The following is a 20,291-nucleotide window of genomic DNA, read 5'->3' as shown; positions in this document are numbered from 1 at the left end:
ATTCTCAAGGTCAATATCTATTGTGTCTGCTGTGATGAACACAATGATTCAATATGTGTGCTGGGCAACCCACACCGATCAGAGTGTTCTTCTGCAGCAACCTCTTCAAATTTGCAAACACATTCTTTCCCCCTTCATCACGTCGGATTCCTCCAAAGTTTGTGTTGCAATTGTCGCCCGTAAATGCAATGCATTTTTCAGACAAATTGTTTTTTGCCAATGTTTCAATGAGATATTGTGCAATGGTTTCTGCTGTCTCATTTGGTGTGTCTTTAACCTCGATTAATTGTGTTTGCATGCCACCCCTCTTCCAGTCAAAGTACTGGATTATGATTGGGAATATTTTCCCTGCTCCGTGGTTACTCCCGTCTGTAGAAACACCGCCGTACTGCATTTCTTTGAGTGCTTCATGTGCGACATCAATCGAGTGGGGCGCTATAACACCATTGACAATGGCTTCGGTTTTAGTGCGCGCACTACTGCATTTTTTGGCAGTGTCAGAGTCTGGAAATGCTTTTTTTAGCAAGGCACTTGTGCAATCCATAGATCTGTAGCTGTTGTGATGTTTCACAGTGTGAAATGCAAACGCACCCTCCGCTGCATTTACAGCATCCTCTGTTTTGCCTGGTCTAACAAAGAAGTCTGTCAACTTTGCCGACAAACTCTCACCTTGCACAGCTTTCCTATGTTTGTCTGTGTCCATGTGCGCTTTAAGATCGCCTGCACCTTTATTGGACACACACACGTATGTGCAAGCTTTGCACACGGTGCACTCCGCCTCCCATTTGTTCCGACCGGGTCGGTACATTTGGAATTTCTTCTGCAATTCATCTGTAAAAGTACATTTGCGCTTTGGCATTGTGAATGTGAGCTGCGGTCCGCTCTGTCCCCTTCCTCTGTAGAGGCTTCTCAATACTCAAATTTCCCCTCCTCGACTCCCCTCCTCGACTCCCCTCCTCGAGACTTAGTCCCGCCCACAGGAGATGCGAGCGGAGGACCGAGGAGGGGAACCGAGGAGAGAGGAGGGGAAGCAGCAGACGTTTAAAGAAATGAGAACTCCTCTCCTCTGAGCGGTCATATTAAAGCGACGTCCGTTCATTATTACGTGGCAACAGCTGCATCAGCTGTCGAGTGTTTTGTCATATTTTATAATCTCTGTTAGATCAGCTGAACATTGTTCCCCCACATATTTACCTTGAATTAATTGAGAGTGCGGTATAATGAGACAATAACAGGCTACAGATGCGGACACACACACACAAATATATTTATATAAATATATGCAATTTAAAGTATGAGAGCACTCTCATAATAACGTAACACAATCAGAGACTGGATATATCCCCCCCCTCTCTCTGGTCGCTGAAATGGGGAATTGAAATTACGGGCCAAAAGTTGTATTTGCAAGTATTAAAAGTAAGCAGAGGACACCAAACCAACTAAGACCTGTCTGTCCGCCGCATCTGCGCACACACTGTACCACACACACACACCTACACACTGTACAGGACACACCTACACACACACACACACACACACACACACACACACACACACACACACACACACACACACACACACACACACACACACACACACACACACACACACACACACACACACACACACACACACACACACACACACACACACACACACACACACACACACTGTACCACACACACCTACAGCTCCTAAAGCATAATCAGGCTACAGCCGTTGTGTATTTTATTATGTGAAGCACTAAATGGTTTTAGAAAAATATCGACTCTTTGTTTGTATATATCTACTAAACTAAAGCAAATAAAGAGAGTAGGTCTGTTATACTGAGTGATATTTATTTTACACACTGCTCTGCTTTCTGCAGGGCCTCACAGCTGTTCTCACTGTAAACATCGCGTTGCGATGAGAGCAGTTTCTAAAATAATATCCAGGGGATGCATGCAGAGCTGTCATTGGCTGAGATAAGTCCGGCCGTGCGTCACGCCTCCACCGTTCCCGGAAATGCATCCGCGGAGGAGCCGTGGAGGAACCATCAGTGTATCCTCGGTTATAGCTCCTCCAGAGAGCCTCCTCGACGCTCGATCCTCGGTCCTCGGTGTGCATTTAGAGAAATGAGACGTCCTTCAAAATGGCGCGCTGAAATTCATTTCCGGGTCACTACCGGAGGACCGAGGAGTCGAGGAGTCGAGGAGGGGAAATTTGAGTATTGAGAAGCCTCTTGTGTGTGTGTCAGCGTAGTTGTAGAGCCGCCCACAAAGCTTCAGACTCAGGGATTACGTCGCACACGCAACAGAGTACCGTAGTATTCTGTGCAATGCGCCAGTCAATTTAAGTACATGCAAACGGTCCGCGAAACCCGGACATTTTCATGAATTTATAAACCCCCCCCGGACGACCCGGACAGGGCGTGAAAAGAGGACATGTCCGGGCAAAAGAGGACGTTTGGTCACCCTAAGTAAGTAGAAGCATGCAAATGTAAAATAATGGTTTGCATTTGAAGTTTGGAGCAAAATGTTGTCTATAAAGCAATATACTGTTATCCAAACGCTGTTCGACACTGAGTTTTTGTTTAATTCAATACACAGTATACCTAAATAAAAGCAGTACAGCCAGTGTTGTCTCTGTCTCTGTTGCCCACTGTGGGGCCTCTTAAGGTACTGTGGGGCCTCTTAAGGTCCTTACACACCAAGCACATTTTCGGCGTCGATAGATGTCTAGCTGTCGATGAGCGTCCTGTCGCCCTACTCAGGTTGGTGTGTTCCTCCCCGTCGTGTCTTTTCGGCCGTGCCGACACCTTCCGCCGCCGTCGGTAAAAGACCGTCGGCTAAAGAAATCACTCTGATTGGCTGTTCAGCTTAGCGAATCAGCGCATGAGAAGCGAAACGGACGTGAGGGACCCAAACAAACGATTAAGAAGGCAAATCTGAGATTTCATTTAACTCCAGCTCTCGACACAGGTTCGGGAAAGCCCCATGAGCTTCTCGCTGTAGAGTGAAAATGGAACGCACACGCTATTTGTTGTTTGTTTATATCACGCATTCTGTTCTTCTTCTCTCGGTGTATCACGTAGTCTGTCTAACGGTTGTTGCCTCTTTTTGTTTAATTAATTAATTTATTGTTTGCCTCTTTTGAATGACGAATGCACACTACCGCCGCCTGCTGGTAAGGAGAGTTATTGCCACTCACGCATGCGCAGTTCGTACGTGCTACTTGGCCGTCGGCTGAAGTCTTTGCGGTGTGTTCCAGTGCGACTGTTTGGCCAAGAGACAGGAGACACAACAGTCTTGTTCCGTCGGGACGTGTTCTTTAGCCTCGCTGCGGGGACACGGTGGACCTCTGTCGCCTGTCAGCGCAGCTTCAATTATGCTGTTAAAAACACATTAAGGGCGGTTCCGGGGCCGTGAGCGAACCGAGCCGGTCGTCAACGGTCGGTCGTTCTGTGATTCTCCAGATTCAAGGGGGAATAATTCAAGCACCCCCAGCACCCCTACTTCCCGCGGCTATGTAGGGGCCTTAAGGCCACATCTCTTAAATAACTACATATTTTGTTACGGCTTCAATATGAAATCCTTGGTAGTTTTTGTGCAATCGTATCTCATATTATATAACTTATTTAAGAATATAATTTCTAAGTACTTTTTAATTGTATGTAACCTGCACTTAAATTATAATATCTAAAAGTATTATCCTGTTTAAGTATTTTTAGAACTAATGTTATACCTTGCAATGTTTGCAATATCATGCTCTTTTTGTATCCAACTAACAGTAATTGTGTAGCTTCCTTCAAGTGCAAAGAGATGGCATGATAGTGATGGAGAGGAGGTTGTTTTGTGATGCAGGCATGCGTTTCTCCCTTTGGTAAATCCTTTAGTTAGCTTGGTTAGGATTAGGTCTGAAAAGTCTCATTTGCATCCAAAGCCCTAGGAGATTCATTGGTGAAGAAATCTAGCTTCTCCATTCCTTCCAACTGAATTTGACTTTAGTGTTTATTTTATCTATTTTTATTGCAGCCCACGTCTGATTTCTGCTCTCTTTCTGATACTGTCTCCTTGATTAATTGTACTTCTATTACTGGAGGTATTGCACGCTAATTTGAAGATATGAAAGAAATGTGACATTTGACTGGCTGTCAATTGTAATATAGAGTGTGTCTGTATTTCAGCTTTATAGATCTTTTTTAGTCTTGCATTTGGTGGAAAAGGTTAGAATAAAGAATATGTATTTCTATTTTATCCCGCGGCCCATTTTTGCGCAGAGACATCACAAATACATAAGAAAGCTTTTGAGTGTTTTCCACTGAAGAAAACTGAATCCAAATTCCCAGATGAGTTATATTGAAAAGACTGGTATCCCAGTTAGGCTTCAAGCCTGAGGCTATGGGATCACCTAATGGAACACAGCTATGGGATGAAGGTAATGGGTGGTAAAGACTTCAGGAATCTATCAATGGGATAAAAGAGACATGCTTAGAGAGATGGGGGATATCCCAAGTGTCTGACTGAAATCGCAATTCTTTCCTAAGGCTAGATTTCACAGCATTCAATCGAGTGTTTCAGAATTAAAAAAAGTTACATTTTTTGTTCTAGTATTGTTCCATGTCTGAAATAAAGCAGTATCCGTCTTTGTTACTTATGTTTAAAAGCAGAGTTTTGACAGATACGGCGTACTACAAAGAAAGGATTAGGGCCTGTTGAGAAATGAGGGGAGTCAAAAGGTAAAGTCATGGACGGTGATAATATAAACAACCTCTCCCGTACATCAAACACCCTTTGGGAGGGAGAGAGGGAGATATGAGGGAGCACAATGAAAGAAAGGATGATGGACTATGATCATAGAGGAATCATAAGAGCAAAGTCATGGCCAGTGAATATATAAATAACCACCACAAACACATCAGTCGAACACAGGTCCCATGCTCCAGCTTGGGTGCTGGAAGTGCTTTCAATCTATGTGCCGGTAGCCTTTCTGTTTTATAAACGCACTCCAAACTTTCTACACTTTCCAGGGGGTTTCATGTTCTTAGTTTGAATTTGATGTTCAGTAACAAACACAAACAACCTGTACCATTGAACTCAGATCAGACTCACAGTGAGACCATTCTCCAACTGTAGAAGTCCTGATGTGTTTCCTAAATTACATTCAGGGTTAGTATTGTATACTTGATCTCCTAACTTGATGTGAAGCAGCACCAAAATGACCAAAATAGTATATTGTATGTCATGGAGTTATTATTTAATTAACCTGTGTTTTTATTTTTCTGAAATATCGTTGTTTAAACCCAAGACCCTAGGGAGATTGTCAAGTTAAATCATAGCAATTAATTCAGAAGCAGAGAAATGATTCGGTCCATGCATGGTGCATGCAAGAGGGTACTTTATAAAAGTTCCATTCATGCCACTTTGCCAGTGCGTTATGGGAAATCTGGTTGACTTGCTTACTTTTCAGCAACGTTGGGCCCCCAATGGTGCGTTTCAGATTTATAAATGGTTGCTGTTATCAAATCTTAATGCTAAAAGCAACCGCAACTATAAACACTTTGGACATAGACATATGTGGACCATATATAAAAAATTGATTTGCCCTTTTAGCTTTAACACGTAGAATATTTATCACTTTACTTGACCTCGTGGTTTTCCATAAATGCACGCTGCTGCGACCTAAAATGCCTGGAGCTGTTGGAGTTCTGACTGAAATGATGAATTGCACTAACACATTGAACCAGTGCACTGCAGAAACGTATTGACCATACTACAACTTAATACTATAGCGTTCCATGAAGACCTACACTCAGCAGCCACAGTGCCAGATCAAAATGCCAAGCTCTCCACAGGGATGCCATTCCAAGCTAAAGCTGATTTACATACTCTGCTTGGGCCATATCTTCCAACATGAGCTCTCTTAAGGGACATGCGGTTATAGTTTTATTTTCTATCATTACGGTTTGTGTGGGCTACATTTTGTAAGCCAAGTGTCCTGCTGTAGCCTAAACTCTATGACTCCATCTTGCTTCATCATTAAGCCAAAGAGGAGTGTGTGAGAGTCAGGGTCTCTCAGTTGGGAATTGTGTTTGACTTATGCCTACTGTTCCCTATGGGATGTGATTTCAGTACACTGGTTGAGGGTTCTCCACACCCCAACGGGAACAAGGCATTATAATAGATTTACAGGGTAGAAGACTTCATTTTGGGTTAGCAGGCTTGACAGTAACGGTTGCCATTGGCAACCATTCAGAAAAGATGTCAACCACTTCTTGTCCTTTGATTGGTTGCCATCAGTGACCCGTTTACTCACGTGCGCGGTGCGCTGTGTGTTTGTTTTACAAAAAATGGCGAAGCAAATTAAGTTGTTTGACTGTGGGCATGGTCGTATCTACCATTGAGGTCACCGAGGTCCGGACCTCGGTAATATTTTCCGAGCTGTGTATAACAAAACTTGTGAAATAATTGCACTAAACGGGGTTCTTTGTAGTACTTCCATTTACTGACCATGGGGGCGCTGCATAACTACATAGCCTCGACTAAAGCAAACAGAAGAAGACGACATGTATCAACAAACCTCCGCAGCCCTGTATCGTAGCAGCGAAGGAGTGATGAAGTATCTAGAGATCTGAGTCCAGCGGGCTGCTTGTGTTTCTGTTCATCAGGACATCATAGGACCAGCAGATCCTGTGTGAACGCTGTACATTAGTCAGTGGACGTCCGACAATATGCACACTAACTTATATTGCAGCTATAGGCTATACTTTGGTTTAAATTGTGTGAATAAACTAGCTAGAGAGCTAAAGTTAATTTCGTTCATCCAATGTCAGAAGGATTACTTTTTAACAAACGTTGTAATGCTTTTCTTTCATTTCAATTTGAGTAAAACATTGAAGATATAACATTGTATTGTTTTCTTTTTACACTGACTCAGATATAATGAAAAGACTACGTCAGTCTATGCTCAGCTTTGGTAAGGAAGAGACAGGACAGGCAGAGAGAAAGAGAGAGAGAAAGTGATGGAAGTCAGGGAGGAACTGGAGTCACACAAAAGAATGTAGGCTTAATAAGCCCATCTATTTATCTATCTATTTATCTATCTATGTATCTATAACAATAGTCTAAATTTACAATAGGCATACTTTTAAAACATACATCTATTGCAGTTATGATGTCATAATAACATACAATTGTATAAAACACAATTTGCTTACATCTTTGTTCTCTTTTGAGAATCAAACAAAACAGATTTAAATAAAAAAAGAATGCAAACAAACAAGTGAAATGAACTAAATAGCTGAATTGCTTTTAATTCACTGGCAGGAGAGACAAGTGAGGAGGAGCAAAAAGTGAACAACGAGGGAGAGATTGAGAAAGTGAAAGAGTAGAGGACAGAGAGAGTAAAGGACAGGAAGAAGACAGAGAGACTAAAGAAGATGGAAGAGAGGCTGCAGGTTATGGAAAGGAGAGAGACATGGAAAATGAATGTTGACAATGTTTTGTGATCATTTTAGCCTCTTCTGCATGTCCAGATCATTAATAGTAACAATCAACTGAGTATTATGTATTACACTTTAAAAATAATTGATGCTGACATTGTCAGCCCACTGACATGGTTTGAAATCAATATATTATCCAATTTGTGACCCCCCACAGGACTTAAAAAGCACCTAACTAGATCATGAAAATCCCAAAAATCTCGGGGGGTGTCCCCCGAACCCCCCTAGCATGTTTGGACCTCGGTATTTAGGAAATCCTGGATACGGCCCTGACTATGGGGTAAAAGGTTCGGCCAACCCGTCAACATCTCAAACCAATGTAATGTTCAAAGTGATTCAACTGATAAAGCGCAAGGTGAAACCGAACGAAAGCAAAGAGGACATTTGTAAGGTCTTGGGAGGCTAAATAAATGTACATTCTGAACCGTTGTCCATTCACTTCCGGTAAAAGTTCCTTCAAAATAAGAGTCCCGATCTTGTTACTACCAAAATGAAAGTGCAGAAAAACTTTACCGTAGGAAAATATTGGCATACAAATATAATCACTTCTATAAAGGTAACACATTTTAAATATAGTTAGATATATTACAGGTAATTTATAACATTAATAATTAATATCTAATTCTTAACTGTGAATGGTTTTCATTTATTTAACATTAGAAATGTATTAGTCTGGCCAATCCAATACTTCAATGCTGAAGGGCCAGTGGATCTATGGTGATCTATGGCACAAAGGTCAAGAAAACCCACATTTGAAAGGGAGACAACGGATGACCAAGAAACTAGTGACGAAGGCAGGGGTTGCTCAATTCATTTGTGGATCTGTGAAGAACATGACAACAGCTGCACTACTGGTGTTTTGTATACCAGCAATTGAGGGTGGACAAGTTTACTACCACTTTAGTTTCAAATAATTGTGTTAATTACTTATTGTAAAGCATTTGAACATTCTTTTGTGTCACATTAACACATTTTCATTATTAAGTTGATGTAGTATAGTATCTTAATTATTTAAAATATAAGGTGACTAAAAATGGCAACCGTATTTTCAGTTTTGGCAACCAAAAGCTGATGCCTGGTTGCCAGCCTGGCAACCACTTTTAAAAGTTATCGTTGAGCCCTGGAAGTATCCAAGATCTCCTGCCTCATTGACAGTCTTTATTTACATTTCATCTCATTTAGTTTGAAGTCAAAATAGAAATACATTTATTTGAACATCTAATGAGTTTTCTCTTTGTGTCTTTTTTCCTCTCTGTTTTATGCATTCCCTCTGGATCCTCTCTGAAGCTGAAGAGTATGCTGTTGAAGGTAAGGCTGATGCTTTGCTTTTCGGGCCCTCTGATGGCTTCCCTTAATGCTGTCATGGATGCTGATGCTGGCTGCTTGTTAATACTGTATGCCCTCCCTCTGGGGAGGGGCATTGTCAGTTTGGACTGCGGTTTGAAAGTGACTTCCAGGGGGCTTAAATTACAGTTTTTCAATAAGAGCAAATAGTGAACTACAAACAAAATGATCTCTGTTTTATCTCTTGTTTTCTTTATCTCGTCTTTTTACATTTTATTTTTGTTTGACTGCCTTATTTTTTTTAAGGATGGCTTGTATGTAGATCAGTAATATGTTCATGCTCCGAGCATTTTTTTAATGTCAATTCAGCTTGGCAATCTTAAGTTGGTTTACCAGTCATCATACTTTTGCTAAAGTTAAATGACATGACATGGTGAATATTCCCTCTCTATCTCCAGCAAAGGGGAATGAAGGCCTCCTGTCAGGGCACCTGAGGGGCCTCATTAGCTCAGGGCCAAGCTCTTAACCAGTTCTGGATGTAGCAGACTTTAGGGATGGATCAGCATTGACTTGTCTGCCTGCAGGCTGATGCCTGTCTCCACTTTACACTGTTTGATAAGAGGTACACCTGCTGGTTGACCGAGTGTGTTTGTCAGTTATATCAGATAGACCGAATCTATATGTTGAGTAGTGAACTGGTGTCTGGTGTTTGTTTGTTTTGGAGTTGCATTTCCTCCTTGTTGAGTTTGAGGTGATGGATTACCCATCACACAATGTGAACCAGCTGGGGAAATTAGTATGAAAGACACCCAATTGCTCCAGGTTTTCTTTAAAGCTGAAATAAAACATGCTGCATTCATTTCTCAATGGTTATACCAAGCATGAGTGTGTTATCCTGTGGAATATTGGAATTATACAATTATATGTCATAGTGTCATTCCATTGTTATCATCTAACCCAGTTAACTCTACTTGAATTATGGTCTATGCATCATGTGCATATGCATGTCCAGTTACAGGCTGTTTGAAGCTGACATTTTCTCAGTTTGTTCCTACATGAGAGATGCAAGTCTCCTGTAATGATGGTATGTGTGTGTACAATTCTATTTGTGCGCGAGTGCCCTTGCAGTTCGTCCAATGTCAGTGCTGCTAAAGCCCTTGATCGGAAAATGTCGAGGGAAAGGTAGGGAACATAAATAGATTGTGGCAATCCCACAATTCTGACTGACGGAGTAGCCGTTCCAGACTGATGGAGAGTGAGGTGAGGTGAGGGGCAAGCAAGCTTTCTGTGGGGAACGAGCAGGGGAGTGTGATGAAGATGCATAATTGACTCTCTGACAGACATAAGGGAGGGTAGGCTTCTCCTGATGGACCATTGTCCTTTGTTAACTTTTACCAGGCTACACAAGTGAAACCAGGCTCTCCAAAATGTAGAAATGTACCGTTCAGAGTTATCAAAGTACTGTAGCAAAGTATTCAATATTGTGGATATATGTTTTTTTTATATGTCAAGGGAAATGTTAACCAGACTTAACCCTTAAACTCAGCATTTACAGTTATCTTACTGATTTGAAGTATATACGTGTAGATCATTTGCATTGGGCAAAGGCATATGTTGTAAGTTAAGCTTCCTATTAATTAGGTGGGCTCCTTGCAACTCGGGAGGGTCACACTTCTCCCTATGCGGAGGTCAAGGTGATTTTTTTGTATTATATTACAATGATTTAGACATACTTTAGGGCAGGGGTGTCAAACTCAACGCCCAGGGGCCACATTCGGCCCGCGACTTCATTTTATGTGGCCCCATAACTTGGCCACAAGAGCTTGCAAAGAATATAATATGTTTATTATACGGTTACAGAAGCACGTTGCCCATAAACTACATGTCCCACAATGCATCTCAAATATGACTTTTTTCTCAGAATCTGCCTTTTTTTCTTCAAAATATGCATTTTTTCATAGAATTCCTTTTTCTCAGAATTAGATTTGTATTTCAAAATGTCATTTCTATTTATTTTTTCTCCAGAATGTGGCTTTTCTTTTTAAATCATTTTGGGACATACGCACTGAAAAGACTTGCAATTATTTGCCCTAGACTTCTGCTTTCAGACGTAGTTAATTATGAAGTTATTACCCTATCCGATGATAATCCAATGCAGATGCAATGATGTAATATAATACATTATTTTATATATGTATTTTTATATAGTCTTAAAGTTACAACCGGCCCTTTGAGTGCAACCATAATGCCGATGTGGCCCGCGATGAAATTGAGTTTGACACCCCTGCTTTAGGGGAATACTATTTAGATTGAGAAGTCCTAAAATGTAAATACTAACACCTCAATTAATTTCTGCTCTTCAAAAAGTTATGTCCTTTAATTCCAAACAAAGAGCTGTGTTCCCAGTTCCCAGTGTGTTGTATCAACAAGACAGCAGATGTATTAAATGGCTCATTTGTCTTCAGTACCAATCCCTCAGAATGCTTCTCCTTTCTCTTCTATTACAAGGGTTTCACTGTAAACATATTTGGTCTACTTAGTTGTAGGTGACCATGTGCTAAAAGGTATGTTGAGATTAATGATACACGGAGGCGTTGAGAGCTCCAGGGAGGCCGGTGCCCCTGGAAGCCGGCCGGTGGCCCTCGCTCTACACTGTGGGCCGATTGATGATCTGCCTGCGACACTGACCTGGTTTTACTGGCAAGCCAGCCGCACATTGCCATCTGTGTACTGATCACCAAGCATGCGCTCTCCCTGGAGCACTGCATAGGTGATGTATAGTTTCATAATGTAAGCACAGGTGGACCTCATTGCTTTGTGCAGTGCAGTAGCCATTGTAACCAAATGGAACATCTTACAGCACCAGGGTTATGTTGGTGGCTGTTATTAGTGGCTGACAAAGACAGACCACAGTGGTATGGATTATATTTTTTTATTGAACATACACTCGTAATTCCTACAAAAAACATTCTATGTGGTCCCGGAAATGGCTACTAACAACAAAAGTAAAGAAACAATATTGACCAGGCAATAAATATGTATGGTGTTTATTGAAATGCTGAAGGATAGCCATCTTTCATTTCCCACCCACGGATGGGCTGACAGGTCATGACCATGAACAGTATTGAGGGAAAAAGGGCTCTATACAAGCGGACAGTACCAGATGAAATGTAACCCTGATCAGTAGGGCTGGCCTCTGAGCCTGGCTGATAGATTTAGTGACCTGGTGCTTCGCTTGGATGAGGGATTTTCCAAGCTGCCCACGCTGATCTTAATCAATCTGATCAAGGCTAATGATCTTTTCTCTCTGAGCCACGCAGACCTCCAACTTAATCTCACCCTCGAGGAGGGCAATACCAGTTTATTATTTTCCCCGGCGCAAAGAAATGGAGTTTGACGTTGGCTACAGATATAGGATTATAGATTTGTGTGGGGCCTGTAGTAATAAGAGATTACTTTGGATCATCCAAACCAGATTAAGGATTTTGTTCTTATTATTCTCAGGAGAAATAAAACAAAATCATCGACAAAAACTTGGACGTTTTTCTAAATGCATGTGCGTCAACAAGGTTAGTTGAAAACACAGTGTACGGCAAATATTAAATGCACTGATGTCATTATGGTATTAACCTTTCTGGAACAAATGATGCTTGTACACCAACTGCTGTTGTTGTTCTGAAAAGCTTTGGCTTAAAGGTGGACCACTTGGTTTGGACCTTACCACAAAGGATACATTGGGAAAACAATTGAGAACGATGGTTTTTATATAAATACCGGCGTAGCATAACAACACAATTTGTCCATTCTTTACAATCAATAAAGCTTAACTGTGCATTTTTCATTGAACACACAAGAGATTTGCAGTGTTCAAACAAAGCCATCGATCGTGTAAGATTGCTGGGTAGCTTTTTACAAACAGGCACTTGAAAAGAAAAGGCTGCAAATAAGAAAAAGAAACACACATGCACACAGTGTGCTTATTGGAAGGGGAAAACAGACCAAGGAGTTGAAGGGGGAATAGAGTCTTTCTTCAGCTCTGAAATTGCTCAAGATCCTTTGGACAGTAGGACGCCTTGATGCTGCCTCTGCCCGCCCAGCCTCTGCCAGATGTTGCAGTGAGATAAAGCATATTCAGGTCCTGGAGGAGCCAGAGTCCAGCCATGCCTGTTCTCACAAGACGTTCATTTCACCCCACACAGCTCACACTCTTTTCTCTCTTTCTATTTGTCTGCTTCGTGATAACAAAGTCGAAAGGAATGGAGTGGGCGTCCACTTGTGAGCAACTCCAGATGCTTCAGTGTCAACATGCGTAGCCACAGGCAATACTGTTTGCTGTGATGGAGAGAGAAATTGATTGGACAATGCATGTCCTGGAGCTGTGGGGTGTATAGTGTTTGTTTGTTTGTTTGTTTGTTTGTATGTGTGTGTACTTGTGTGTGTGAAGAAGAAGAGTATTGGATATGCCAGATTGTACGGCTCTCTTAATTCTTTCAGTTCAGCCCTGTAAAACTTTTAAATTGGCAGATTCATTCAGACTGGCTTCTATCTGATAGTTATATACTAACTATATGTATTTTGTTGAATTTGTAACCATATCTTTCCATAGTACACCTTTGTTCAATCGCTCCAAAAGGTCATCTTCTCGATTCAAGCCCTTTCGAGGATAGCTGAAGGGTTGCAGGAGCCTTGCTTTAAAATACCACCGTCAATGTTTTAGCAACATTTACATTCTTCATAACTGTTTTTAATTCAACCCCCTTCAGTTCTCTATGTTCCCTCACAAGTCGTAACTTTAGCACTTCGACTACATTACAATGCTATTGTATTACAATGAGCTTTGGGAAGGATTTCATGGCTCTCTTCAAAGTACTCCTTTCTCCTGTGGACTAAAAGGAAAATGTGTTGTGCACCTCCGCGCCTTTGCTGCTTTTGAAATAGGGAAAACAAAGAACATGAAGTCTTTTCAGCATTCCCCAATGGATGTTGGGGTTATGGGGTATTTGGAGTTTATATTGCCTCATCTCTCGGTTGGTTGCTAATTTATGCCCGGTCAAGGATACAGTTTTAGTAATCCTCCTCTCTTTTCAATCCCTCTTCATCCATCACTCTATGGTTTCCCTCTTCCTCATACACCTTAGCTTTATCCATGTCTCGTCAATTTGCTGTTTGTTTTTATGTTCACAACCTATCTTTACTCTCGACATCTCTTCCTTTCTTTCCTTCTGCCAATCCTCCCAATCCATATGTTCTGTTTCCTCCTCTTCATTTGGTCACCTTCATTCCTCTCCTAATAATAATAATAATATAATATTTTTATAGCGCCTTTCAGGAAACCCAAGGTCGCTTTACAAGTCGGGTAGGGGGGGGGGAGTAGGGGAAAAAAGGCAGACAGGTTAAGGGGGTGGGGGGGGGGGGGAAGTAGCGGAAAAATAAACCTATTAAACTAACTATACAGTGGGGAAAGATCTCCTGGTAGATAAACATATAGGTTGTAGCTAAGAGGCTTCTTTGGAGGTCTCTATAGGAAGCCGTGAAATGCAGCTTCACTGGGGTTATGAAAGGCTAGTGACCTGGAGAGAGGGAACACCACGTAATCCGAGGTGGGCCCATGGTCTATTTACTGGTTCTTACTTTGTGTTTTAACCACGATGATATTGCTAATTTAAGAATATATTCAAAGACTCCTGTGTTATCAGCTAATCTAAAATTCCTCAATAAAGCTTTGACCTTGTACTTTAGGAGGCTCATCGTGTTTGACAATATCATAAGAGATCATAGTAACTAATGTAAAAAATTAACCTTCCACGGCTCAGTGGCAGTGGTGTCAAAGTGCAGCTTAACCCCGGTTGGAAGCAGATTAAAATAACAAGGGAAGGTGGGTAATATAATTATAACTATAGAACAGGGGTCGGCAACCCCTGGCACCGTAACCAGTGGCACACTAGGAATAAGTGGAATAAGTGTGCAACATATTTAAATTGTATTTTCGGATCATGAACGAGACCGCCGCTAGAGCGCGTCTCCCCGTTACCTGCAGAAGGAAGCCTTGCACGCAACGCAGCCCCGCTGTCTTTAACTCCAGGCGACTTTATGCCGCTTTCCTCCGTGGTGCAGTGCAGATCGTTTCACCACAGAAGAAAGCACTTCACAAATTGCAGTACCATAAGGAGCTGTACAAATGCCGCAGTTTTTGCGTGGCTGTGTCTTTAGTTGAAAGCCCGGTGGCGATCTGCTCATCGAAATAATATGCTACAAAGGGGCGGACTGGCCATCTGTGTGTTGAACTTTCCTGTCGGCTCCCAGACCGTAGTCGAGGAGGGCAGAGGCTGCGGCCCCACGAGGACGAAAACGGCTAAACGCATAGGATTAACGCAAACGCAATCGCAAACGGCTTCCGTCCACATGCAATAATTATCCGGATAGTGTCTGCCCACACGAGACCGCTCCGTTTAGCTCCAACCGCAGGAGAAGCTGCAGTACATATGCCGAGCCTGTACGTGGCGCTGTAACTTCCTCCACAAAAGCAGCGAAGAAGCATGGTTGTCATGGTTGCCCTTCTGTTTATTCTCCGCGGTGGGGGCCGAGGGAACCGGGCAGAGTTTTTCGCCAGTCAGCGTGTATTAAAGTTTAAATCTTCCGGACAAAATGATAAAAGTGCCGGTCAAAGGTCTTCTTTGTTATTTATTGAGCTTTAAAACAAATGAATAACGACTCTATATAATATAATGATAAAATACACGGAGCCTCTCTTTTTCCTCCCTCTCTTCAGACAGCGTCAGTGTCTGTCTCATGCAGCAGCTCATCCAGTAATCAGTGACCCGGCCGACTGTAAAAATAAACATATTTATAACTAGTTTAGGGAGTTTGAGAGGTAATTAAAATAGCTAAGGGTGATGATCTGACTTGAAGTGTGTGTTTTGCTGCAGCGGGAGGAGCTGCAGGTGGGCAGAGCTGCGTGTCTCCGTCCTGTCAGATTAGACTTCACTCGCGAGAGAAAGATAAATAATCTGAATTCAGGGTGCAGTTTACTTTGACGTGGGGGTGAGCAGCAGAGGTGGGGAGAGGCGGGGCTATTGCCTCATCATTATTGCTGTAGATGTTGCACAAACAACTGTAGCATGGTCAATAGCGTCCGGAGCACGATAGCAACTCTGCGATCCGCCATTGTTGTTGTTGTTGGTGGCGAAACACTTCAGCACTGGCGCGGGGTAAGCAGAGGTGAGCAGAAGAGGTGGGGAGAGGCGGGGCTATTGCGCAATCACTATCAGTGATCTGAAAATGTCCGTATAGGGCGCACACACGGAGCTGTTTGACCCCCCAGAGAGTGGCGTATGCATTTCTATCCACCTTGGGACCCGTTGTCGTTTCCTCAGTCGTTTAGTGCCATATTCGGTCGTCCTCGTGTGGCCGAACGGTCTATATGACACTAAACAGTAACGCAAACGACCGAATTCGTCCTCGTGGGGCCGCAGCCAGAAGCAACAAGCTTCAGGTTCAATAACCCACTTTAGCTTCAATGACTGGAGAGAGGCGAGCTCTTCTTGGGAGGCCGTTGCATTTATTTAGCTGTTCTTCTCTCTCTCTCTCTCTCTCTCTCTCTCTCTCTCTCTCTCTCTCTCTCTCTCTCTCTCTCTCTCTCTCTCTCTCTCTCTCTCTCTCTCTCTCTCTCTCTCTCTCTCTCTCTCTCTCTCTCTCTCTCTCTCTCTCTCTCTCTCTCTCTCTCTCTCTCTCTCTCTCTCTCTCTCTCTCTCTCAGGGACAGCAATCTCATCTCACTCTGCATGACCCTAATATCATAACATGCGTGCTCTGGAGAATCACAGAACGGACGATGGTCCTTATTATTATGCCGTTTAAACCAATTATTTAAATGTGTTTGTTAAATTCGGCATCATGTAAGTTGCGCTGACAGGTCCACACACTGCTTCCCCGCAGCGAGGCTCCCCCGCCCTCCTGCTGATAGTTGACGAGTGTCAAGCTCCTCCTCAATTTTCTGTGATTTCTTTCATAACCTCGCCATCGGCTTGTCTTTGCTCTTGCAGACGTGCAGATAATGCTGTCATGATTAAAGATGGAGGTCTATTAACTTTTTGCATTTTCCCAACAAAAGAAACCATTTGAAATAGAGCCATTTCTGCTTTCATTGAACACCCTCCAAGAGGAAACATTGCAATGCTGCATGAGATAAGGCTCTGTCTGGATAGGTTCTGTAATGTATACATGATGGTGTTTGTGTAAAGAGTGGGGATATTCAGGGTGTTTCTCAAAGTCCAGTACGCTTGCTTGGTAGCACATGTCTTCCGAGTCACTTGCTTCAGAAGCGAGGCAAGAATACTTCCTGGCATTCGGAAAAGAAAGAGTGGAACAGGCTAGCAAGTGTGCGTCATGAGCCCCGCCTTACATTTTCCGCTGCGCAAAGCATTGGTCCGTGCGCAAAGCATTGTGGGGATTTTAAGACCGCGGAGTCTTCACATGTGCAGCCTCGGAAATTTCTCGCGACGAAGTACGCGGGGCTCGGTAGAATTCCAAGTATGCTGGACATTGGAACAGTCCTTCGGCGGCACTCGATGACGTAGTATGCTTGAAATAGTGGCTCTGCCAATAGAGTCTGTCTGCAGACCGCAGCAAGGAGGCGTTTCCTATAGGGGCGTTTCCTATAGTGAACGACGGGAGCCGGCTCTCGCCCGCGAACGAGACGTTTTTTGTTTTGTTTTTGCGGAGGGATCTAGATCGGCATGAAGGCACATTATGCAATGTGCAATGTGGACATTATCCCGCTTATTACACATGGCCACATTCTCAACAAAGTAACGACATGACTCCCAATAATAATTGAAATGCTTTTATGGATTTAGAAAAATATTGTATTGATTTAAATTGACATGCATCCGCTAAGAAAAGTAGTCCGTTGTTACTGTTTGAACTAACGTAACAACGGCAGGAACTGCTTCTATAGTGTTTTTGAGGAGCTTTTTGATTACAGATTTGAAAACATCGTTGTTTGTTTTAAAAGTAGCACAATTCATTATGTCAAACCTTGAAAGATATCCCTGCCCTAATGCCAAAAGTAACTGGCAACTATGTCGCCGTAGCTATGATGTCTATGTCTGGACCGCTGCGTAAAAAGGAGGGTTTCTGACCCATTACTTCTCTTCCTACTTTTTGTCCCCCTCTTCTCCCCGCTGCAGCCTAGCAGTTGATCTCAAAGCACGCTCCCCTCTCCTGCAGGGAGAAAAACTATATTTATATACTTTATATAGGTTGATACAGTAGCCCCTTTTTTTAAATAGTTTTTATAGGTGTTGCCATCTGTTTTGTGTAGCGTGGTTCTACAAGCAAGTCAATGCATTAATTGGGTGGTATCAGAGAGTTACACGGGTCTGTAAATGCAATGAAAACAATTGGCCACAGCAAATAATTTATATTAAACATGTAATTTTTACTTTTGAATACTTTAGTACAAAGGATGTCTTGAATAATTTAAGTGATATATGTGTACACATATAAATAATTAGTCAAAACAGCGCTACATTTGATTTAATTAAAAGGTATAATATGTGGTAAACTGAAGAGCCCTTTGGGAGCCGAAAGAGCCGGCTCTTCTTGGTGAGCCAAATGATCCGGCTCAGCAAGAAGAGCCGGAATTCCCATCACTAGAACAATGACTTCTTCTGCGAGGATTTATAAAAGCAGCTGGATAAAAAAAGTTAGGAAACGCCCCTATAGGAAACGCCTCCTTGCTGCGGTCTGCAGACAGACCCATCTCGGCTCTGGAGCAGCTTTAAGGCCCTGACACACCAACCCGATTTTGGGAGTCAGAGGCCGTCAGAGGCCGTCAGAGGCTGTCGGGCATTCGCGGCGCCGTAGTCAGGTTGGTGTGTCCCGCACCGTCGACCGCGACACGCCTTATTTGGACTGCCAGACCCGATGCATGGCCGATTCAACATGTTGAATCGGCCATGCATCGGGTCTGGCAGTCGGACCAAATAATCACTCTGATTGGCTGTTCAGCTAGCAAATCAGTGCATGAGAAGCGAAGCGGAAGTGAGGGATGTAAACAAACGATTTAAGAAGGCACACACAGACTGCTATTCATTTTCATCTCATCATGGCGATCTGGAATGATGCAAACGAAGACCTGCTCATCACCTTGATCCAGGAGAGGCCAGCTCTGTAATGATATTACGGAGAAAAGATACTCTTCTTCTTCTTCTCTGTCTTCCGGTTGTTGCCTCTTTTTAATGACGAATACACACTACCGCCGCCTGCTGGTAAGGAGAGTTATTGCCACTCACGCACTGAAGTCGGTGCGGTGTGTTCCCGTGCGACACATGGCCAAAACAACCTGATCTCACCAGAATGCGTTGCACAGCATTGCACACAATTCAAACCAATCAATGTTGTGTAATTAACAAGGACAATTTGGTGTTTTTTAGTCGATGAGTAGTGCAGATATCACTGTAAAATCAATCGACAGTAAGGAGAATAGGCTACTTACTTCCGGGTGTAAAATTCTCCGTTATCCAATGGGAATGGACGCTCGTAATACAATACAGGGGACATGATCATTATCTTTTAAATAACGTTAACTGAAGGGAACAATCTATTTGACACAGCTGAAGCTCTGGCCTTCCTTAAAAACTAACTAATTTAATAAAAATAACAGTTGCATTACACACAATGCACGTTGTAGAAATGCGTGTGTGCACCACGACAAAGGAGCCTCATTCACTTTACATTGGGGTTGTTTGCGTGGTGCCGACACGCAAATGTAACAAAGTTCGTGACTCCACCACGCATTGTGGTGTTAAGGAGTCGTGGTGGAGTCACGCATTCTGGTGAGATCAGGTTGGGCCAAAACGCAGGAGAACACGGCCAGGCAACAGCCGACTTCAGCGTCGGCTAGTCCTCTGGTGACTGCTTGGTGTGTCAGGGCCTTTACTCGACAGTGAGAAACACCCACTGTGTGTATGAGCTAACACTTTCCACCCGCTGTCACTTCAAACCCAGAGTACTTTTTTCACATAACTTTCCATTATTTCCAGCAGTATAACATTATTGTTGTTTACCTGCAGCCTTCTCTGAATTAAATGATGCAATGGAAAGCCACTGACTGCAAAGTGCTGGCTCGGTGACACCGTGAGAGATTGTATTTAGGCAGAGGCTGATGAAAAGTCCATCTCCTGCCCACCCCCAAGCCCACTACAAGTTCTTACAAGTAAACGCACTCACCCTCACTTCCATCCTGCTGCTAAGCCAAAAGGTGGATACTGTGACATTTTCTTTCTCAGTTGTGTCTTGGTGTGCATTTTCTTTTTGTGTGTAAATGTGTTTCTCACAAGGAAGACTTTCCAGTATGTTCGTCTGTATGTACATGAGCGACGTGTGCTGGTGTGTGTTTTGCAGAGCATACATTGGTGTGTCACGGAAACATTCATTAGTATTAGTTTCTCTCAGGCTGGTACTGTGTGTGTGTGTGTGTGTGTGTGTGTGTGTGTGTGTGTGTGTGTGTGTGTGTGTGTGTGTGT

The 20,291-nt window shown here is 42.9% G+C and overlaps 1 protein-coding gene across 1 annotated transcript in view; it reads left to right on the top strand.

The window, feature by feature from the left end:
* The window catches only part of nrxn2b (neurexin 2b), a 769,387-nt gene that overhangs the window by 131,932 nt on the left and 617,164 nt on the right, over positions 1-20,291 (top strand). Inside the window, 1 exon segment of the mRNA XM_071206612.1 lies at positions 8,768-8,788. Coding sequence (XP_071062713.1) covers positions 8,768-8,788 — 21 coding nt within the window.

The sequence above is a fragment of the Pseudochaenichthys georgianus genome, chromosome 18, assembly GCF_902827115.2.
Source record: "Pseudochaenichthys georgianus chromosome 18, fPseGeo1.2, whole genome shotgun sequence".
Lineage (NCBI taxonomy): Eukaryota > Metazoa > Chordata > Actinopteri > Perciformes > Channichthyidae > Pseudochaenichthys > Pseudochaenichthys georgianus.
This window is presented reverse-complemented; position numbering and strand designations above follow the sequence as displayed.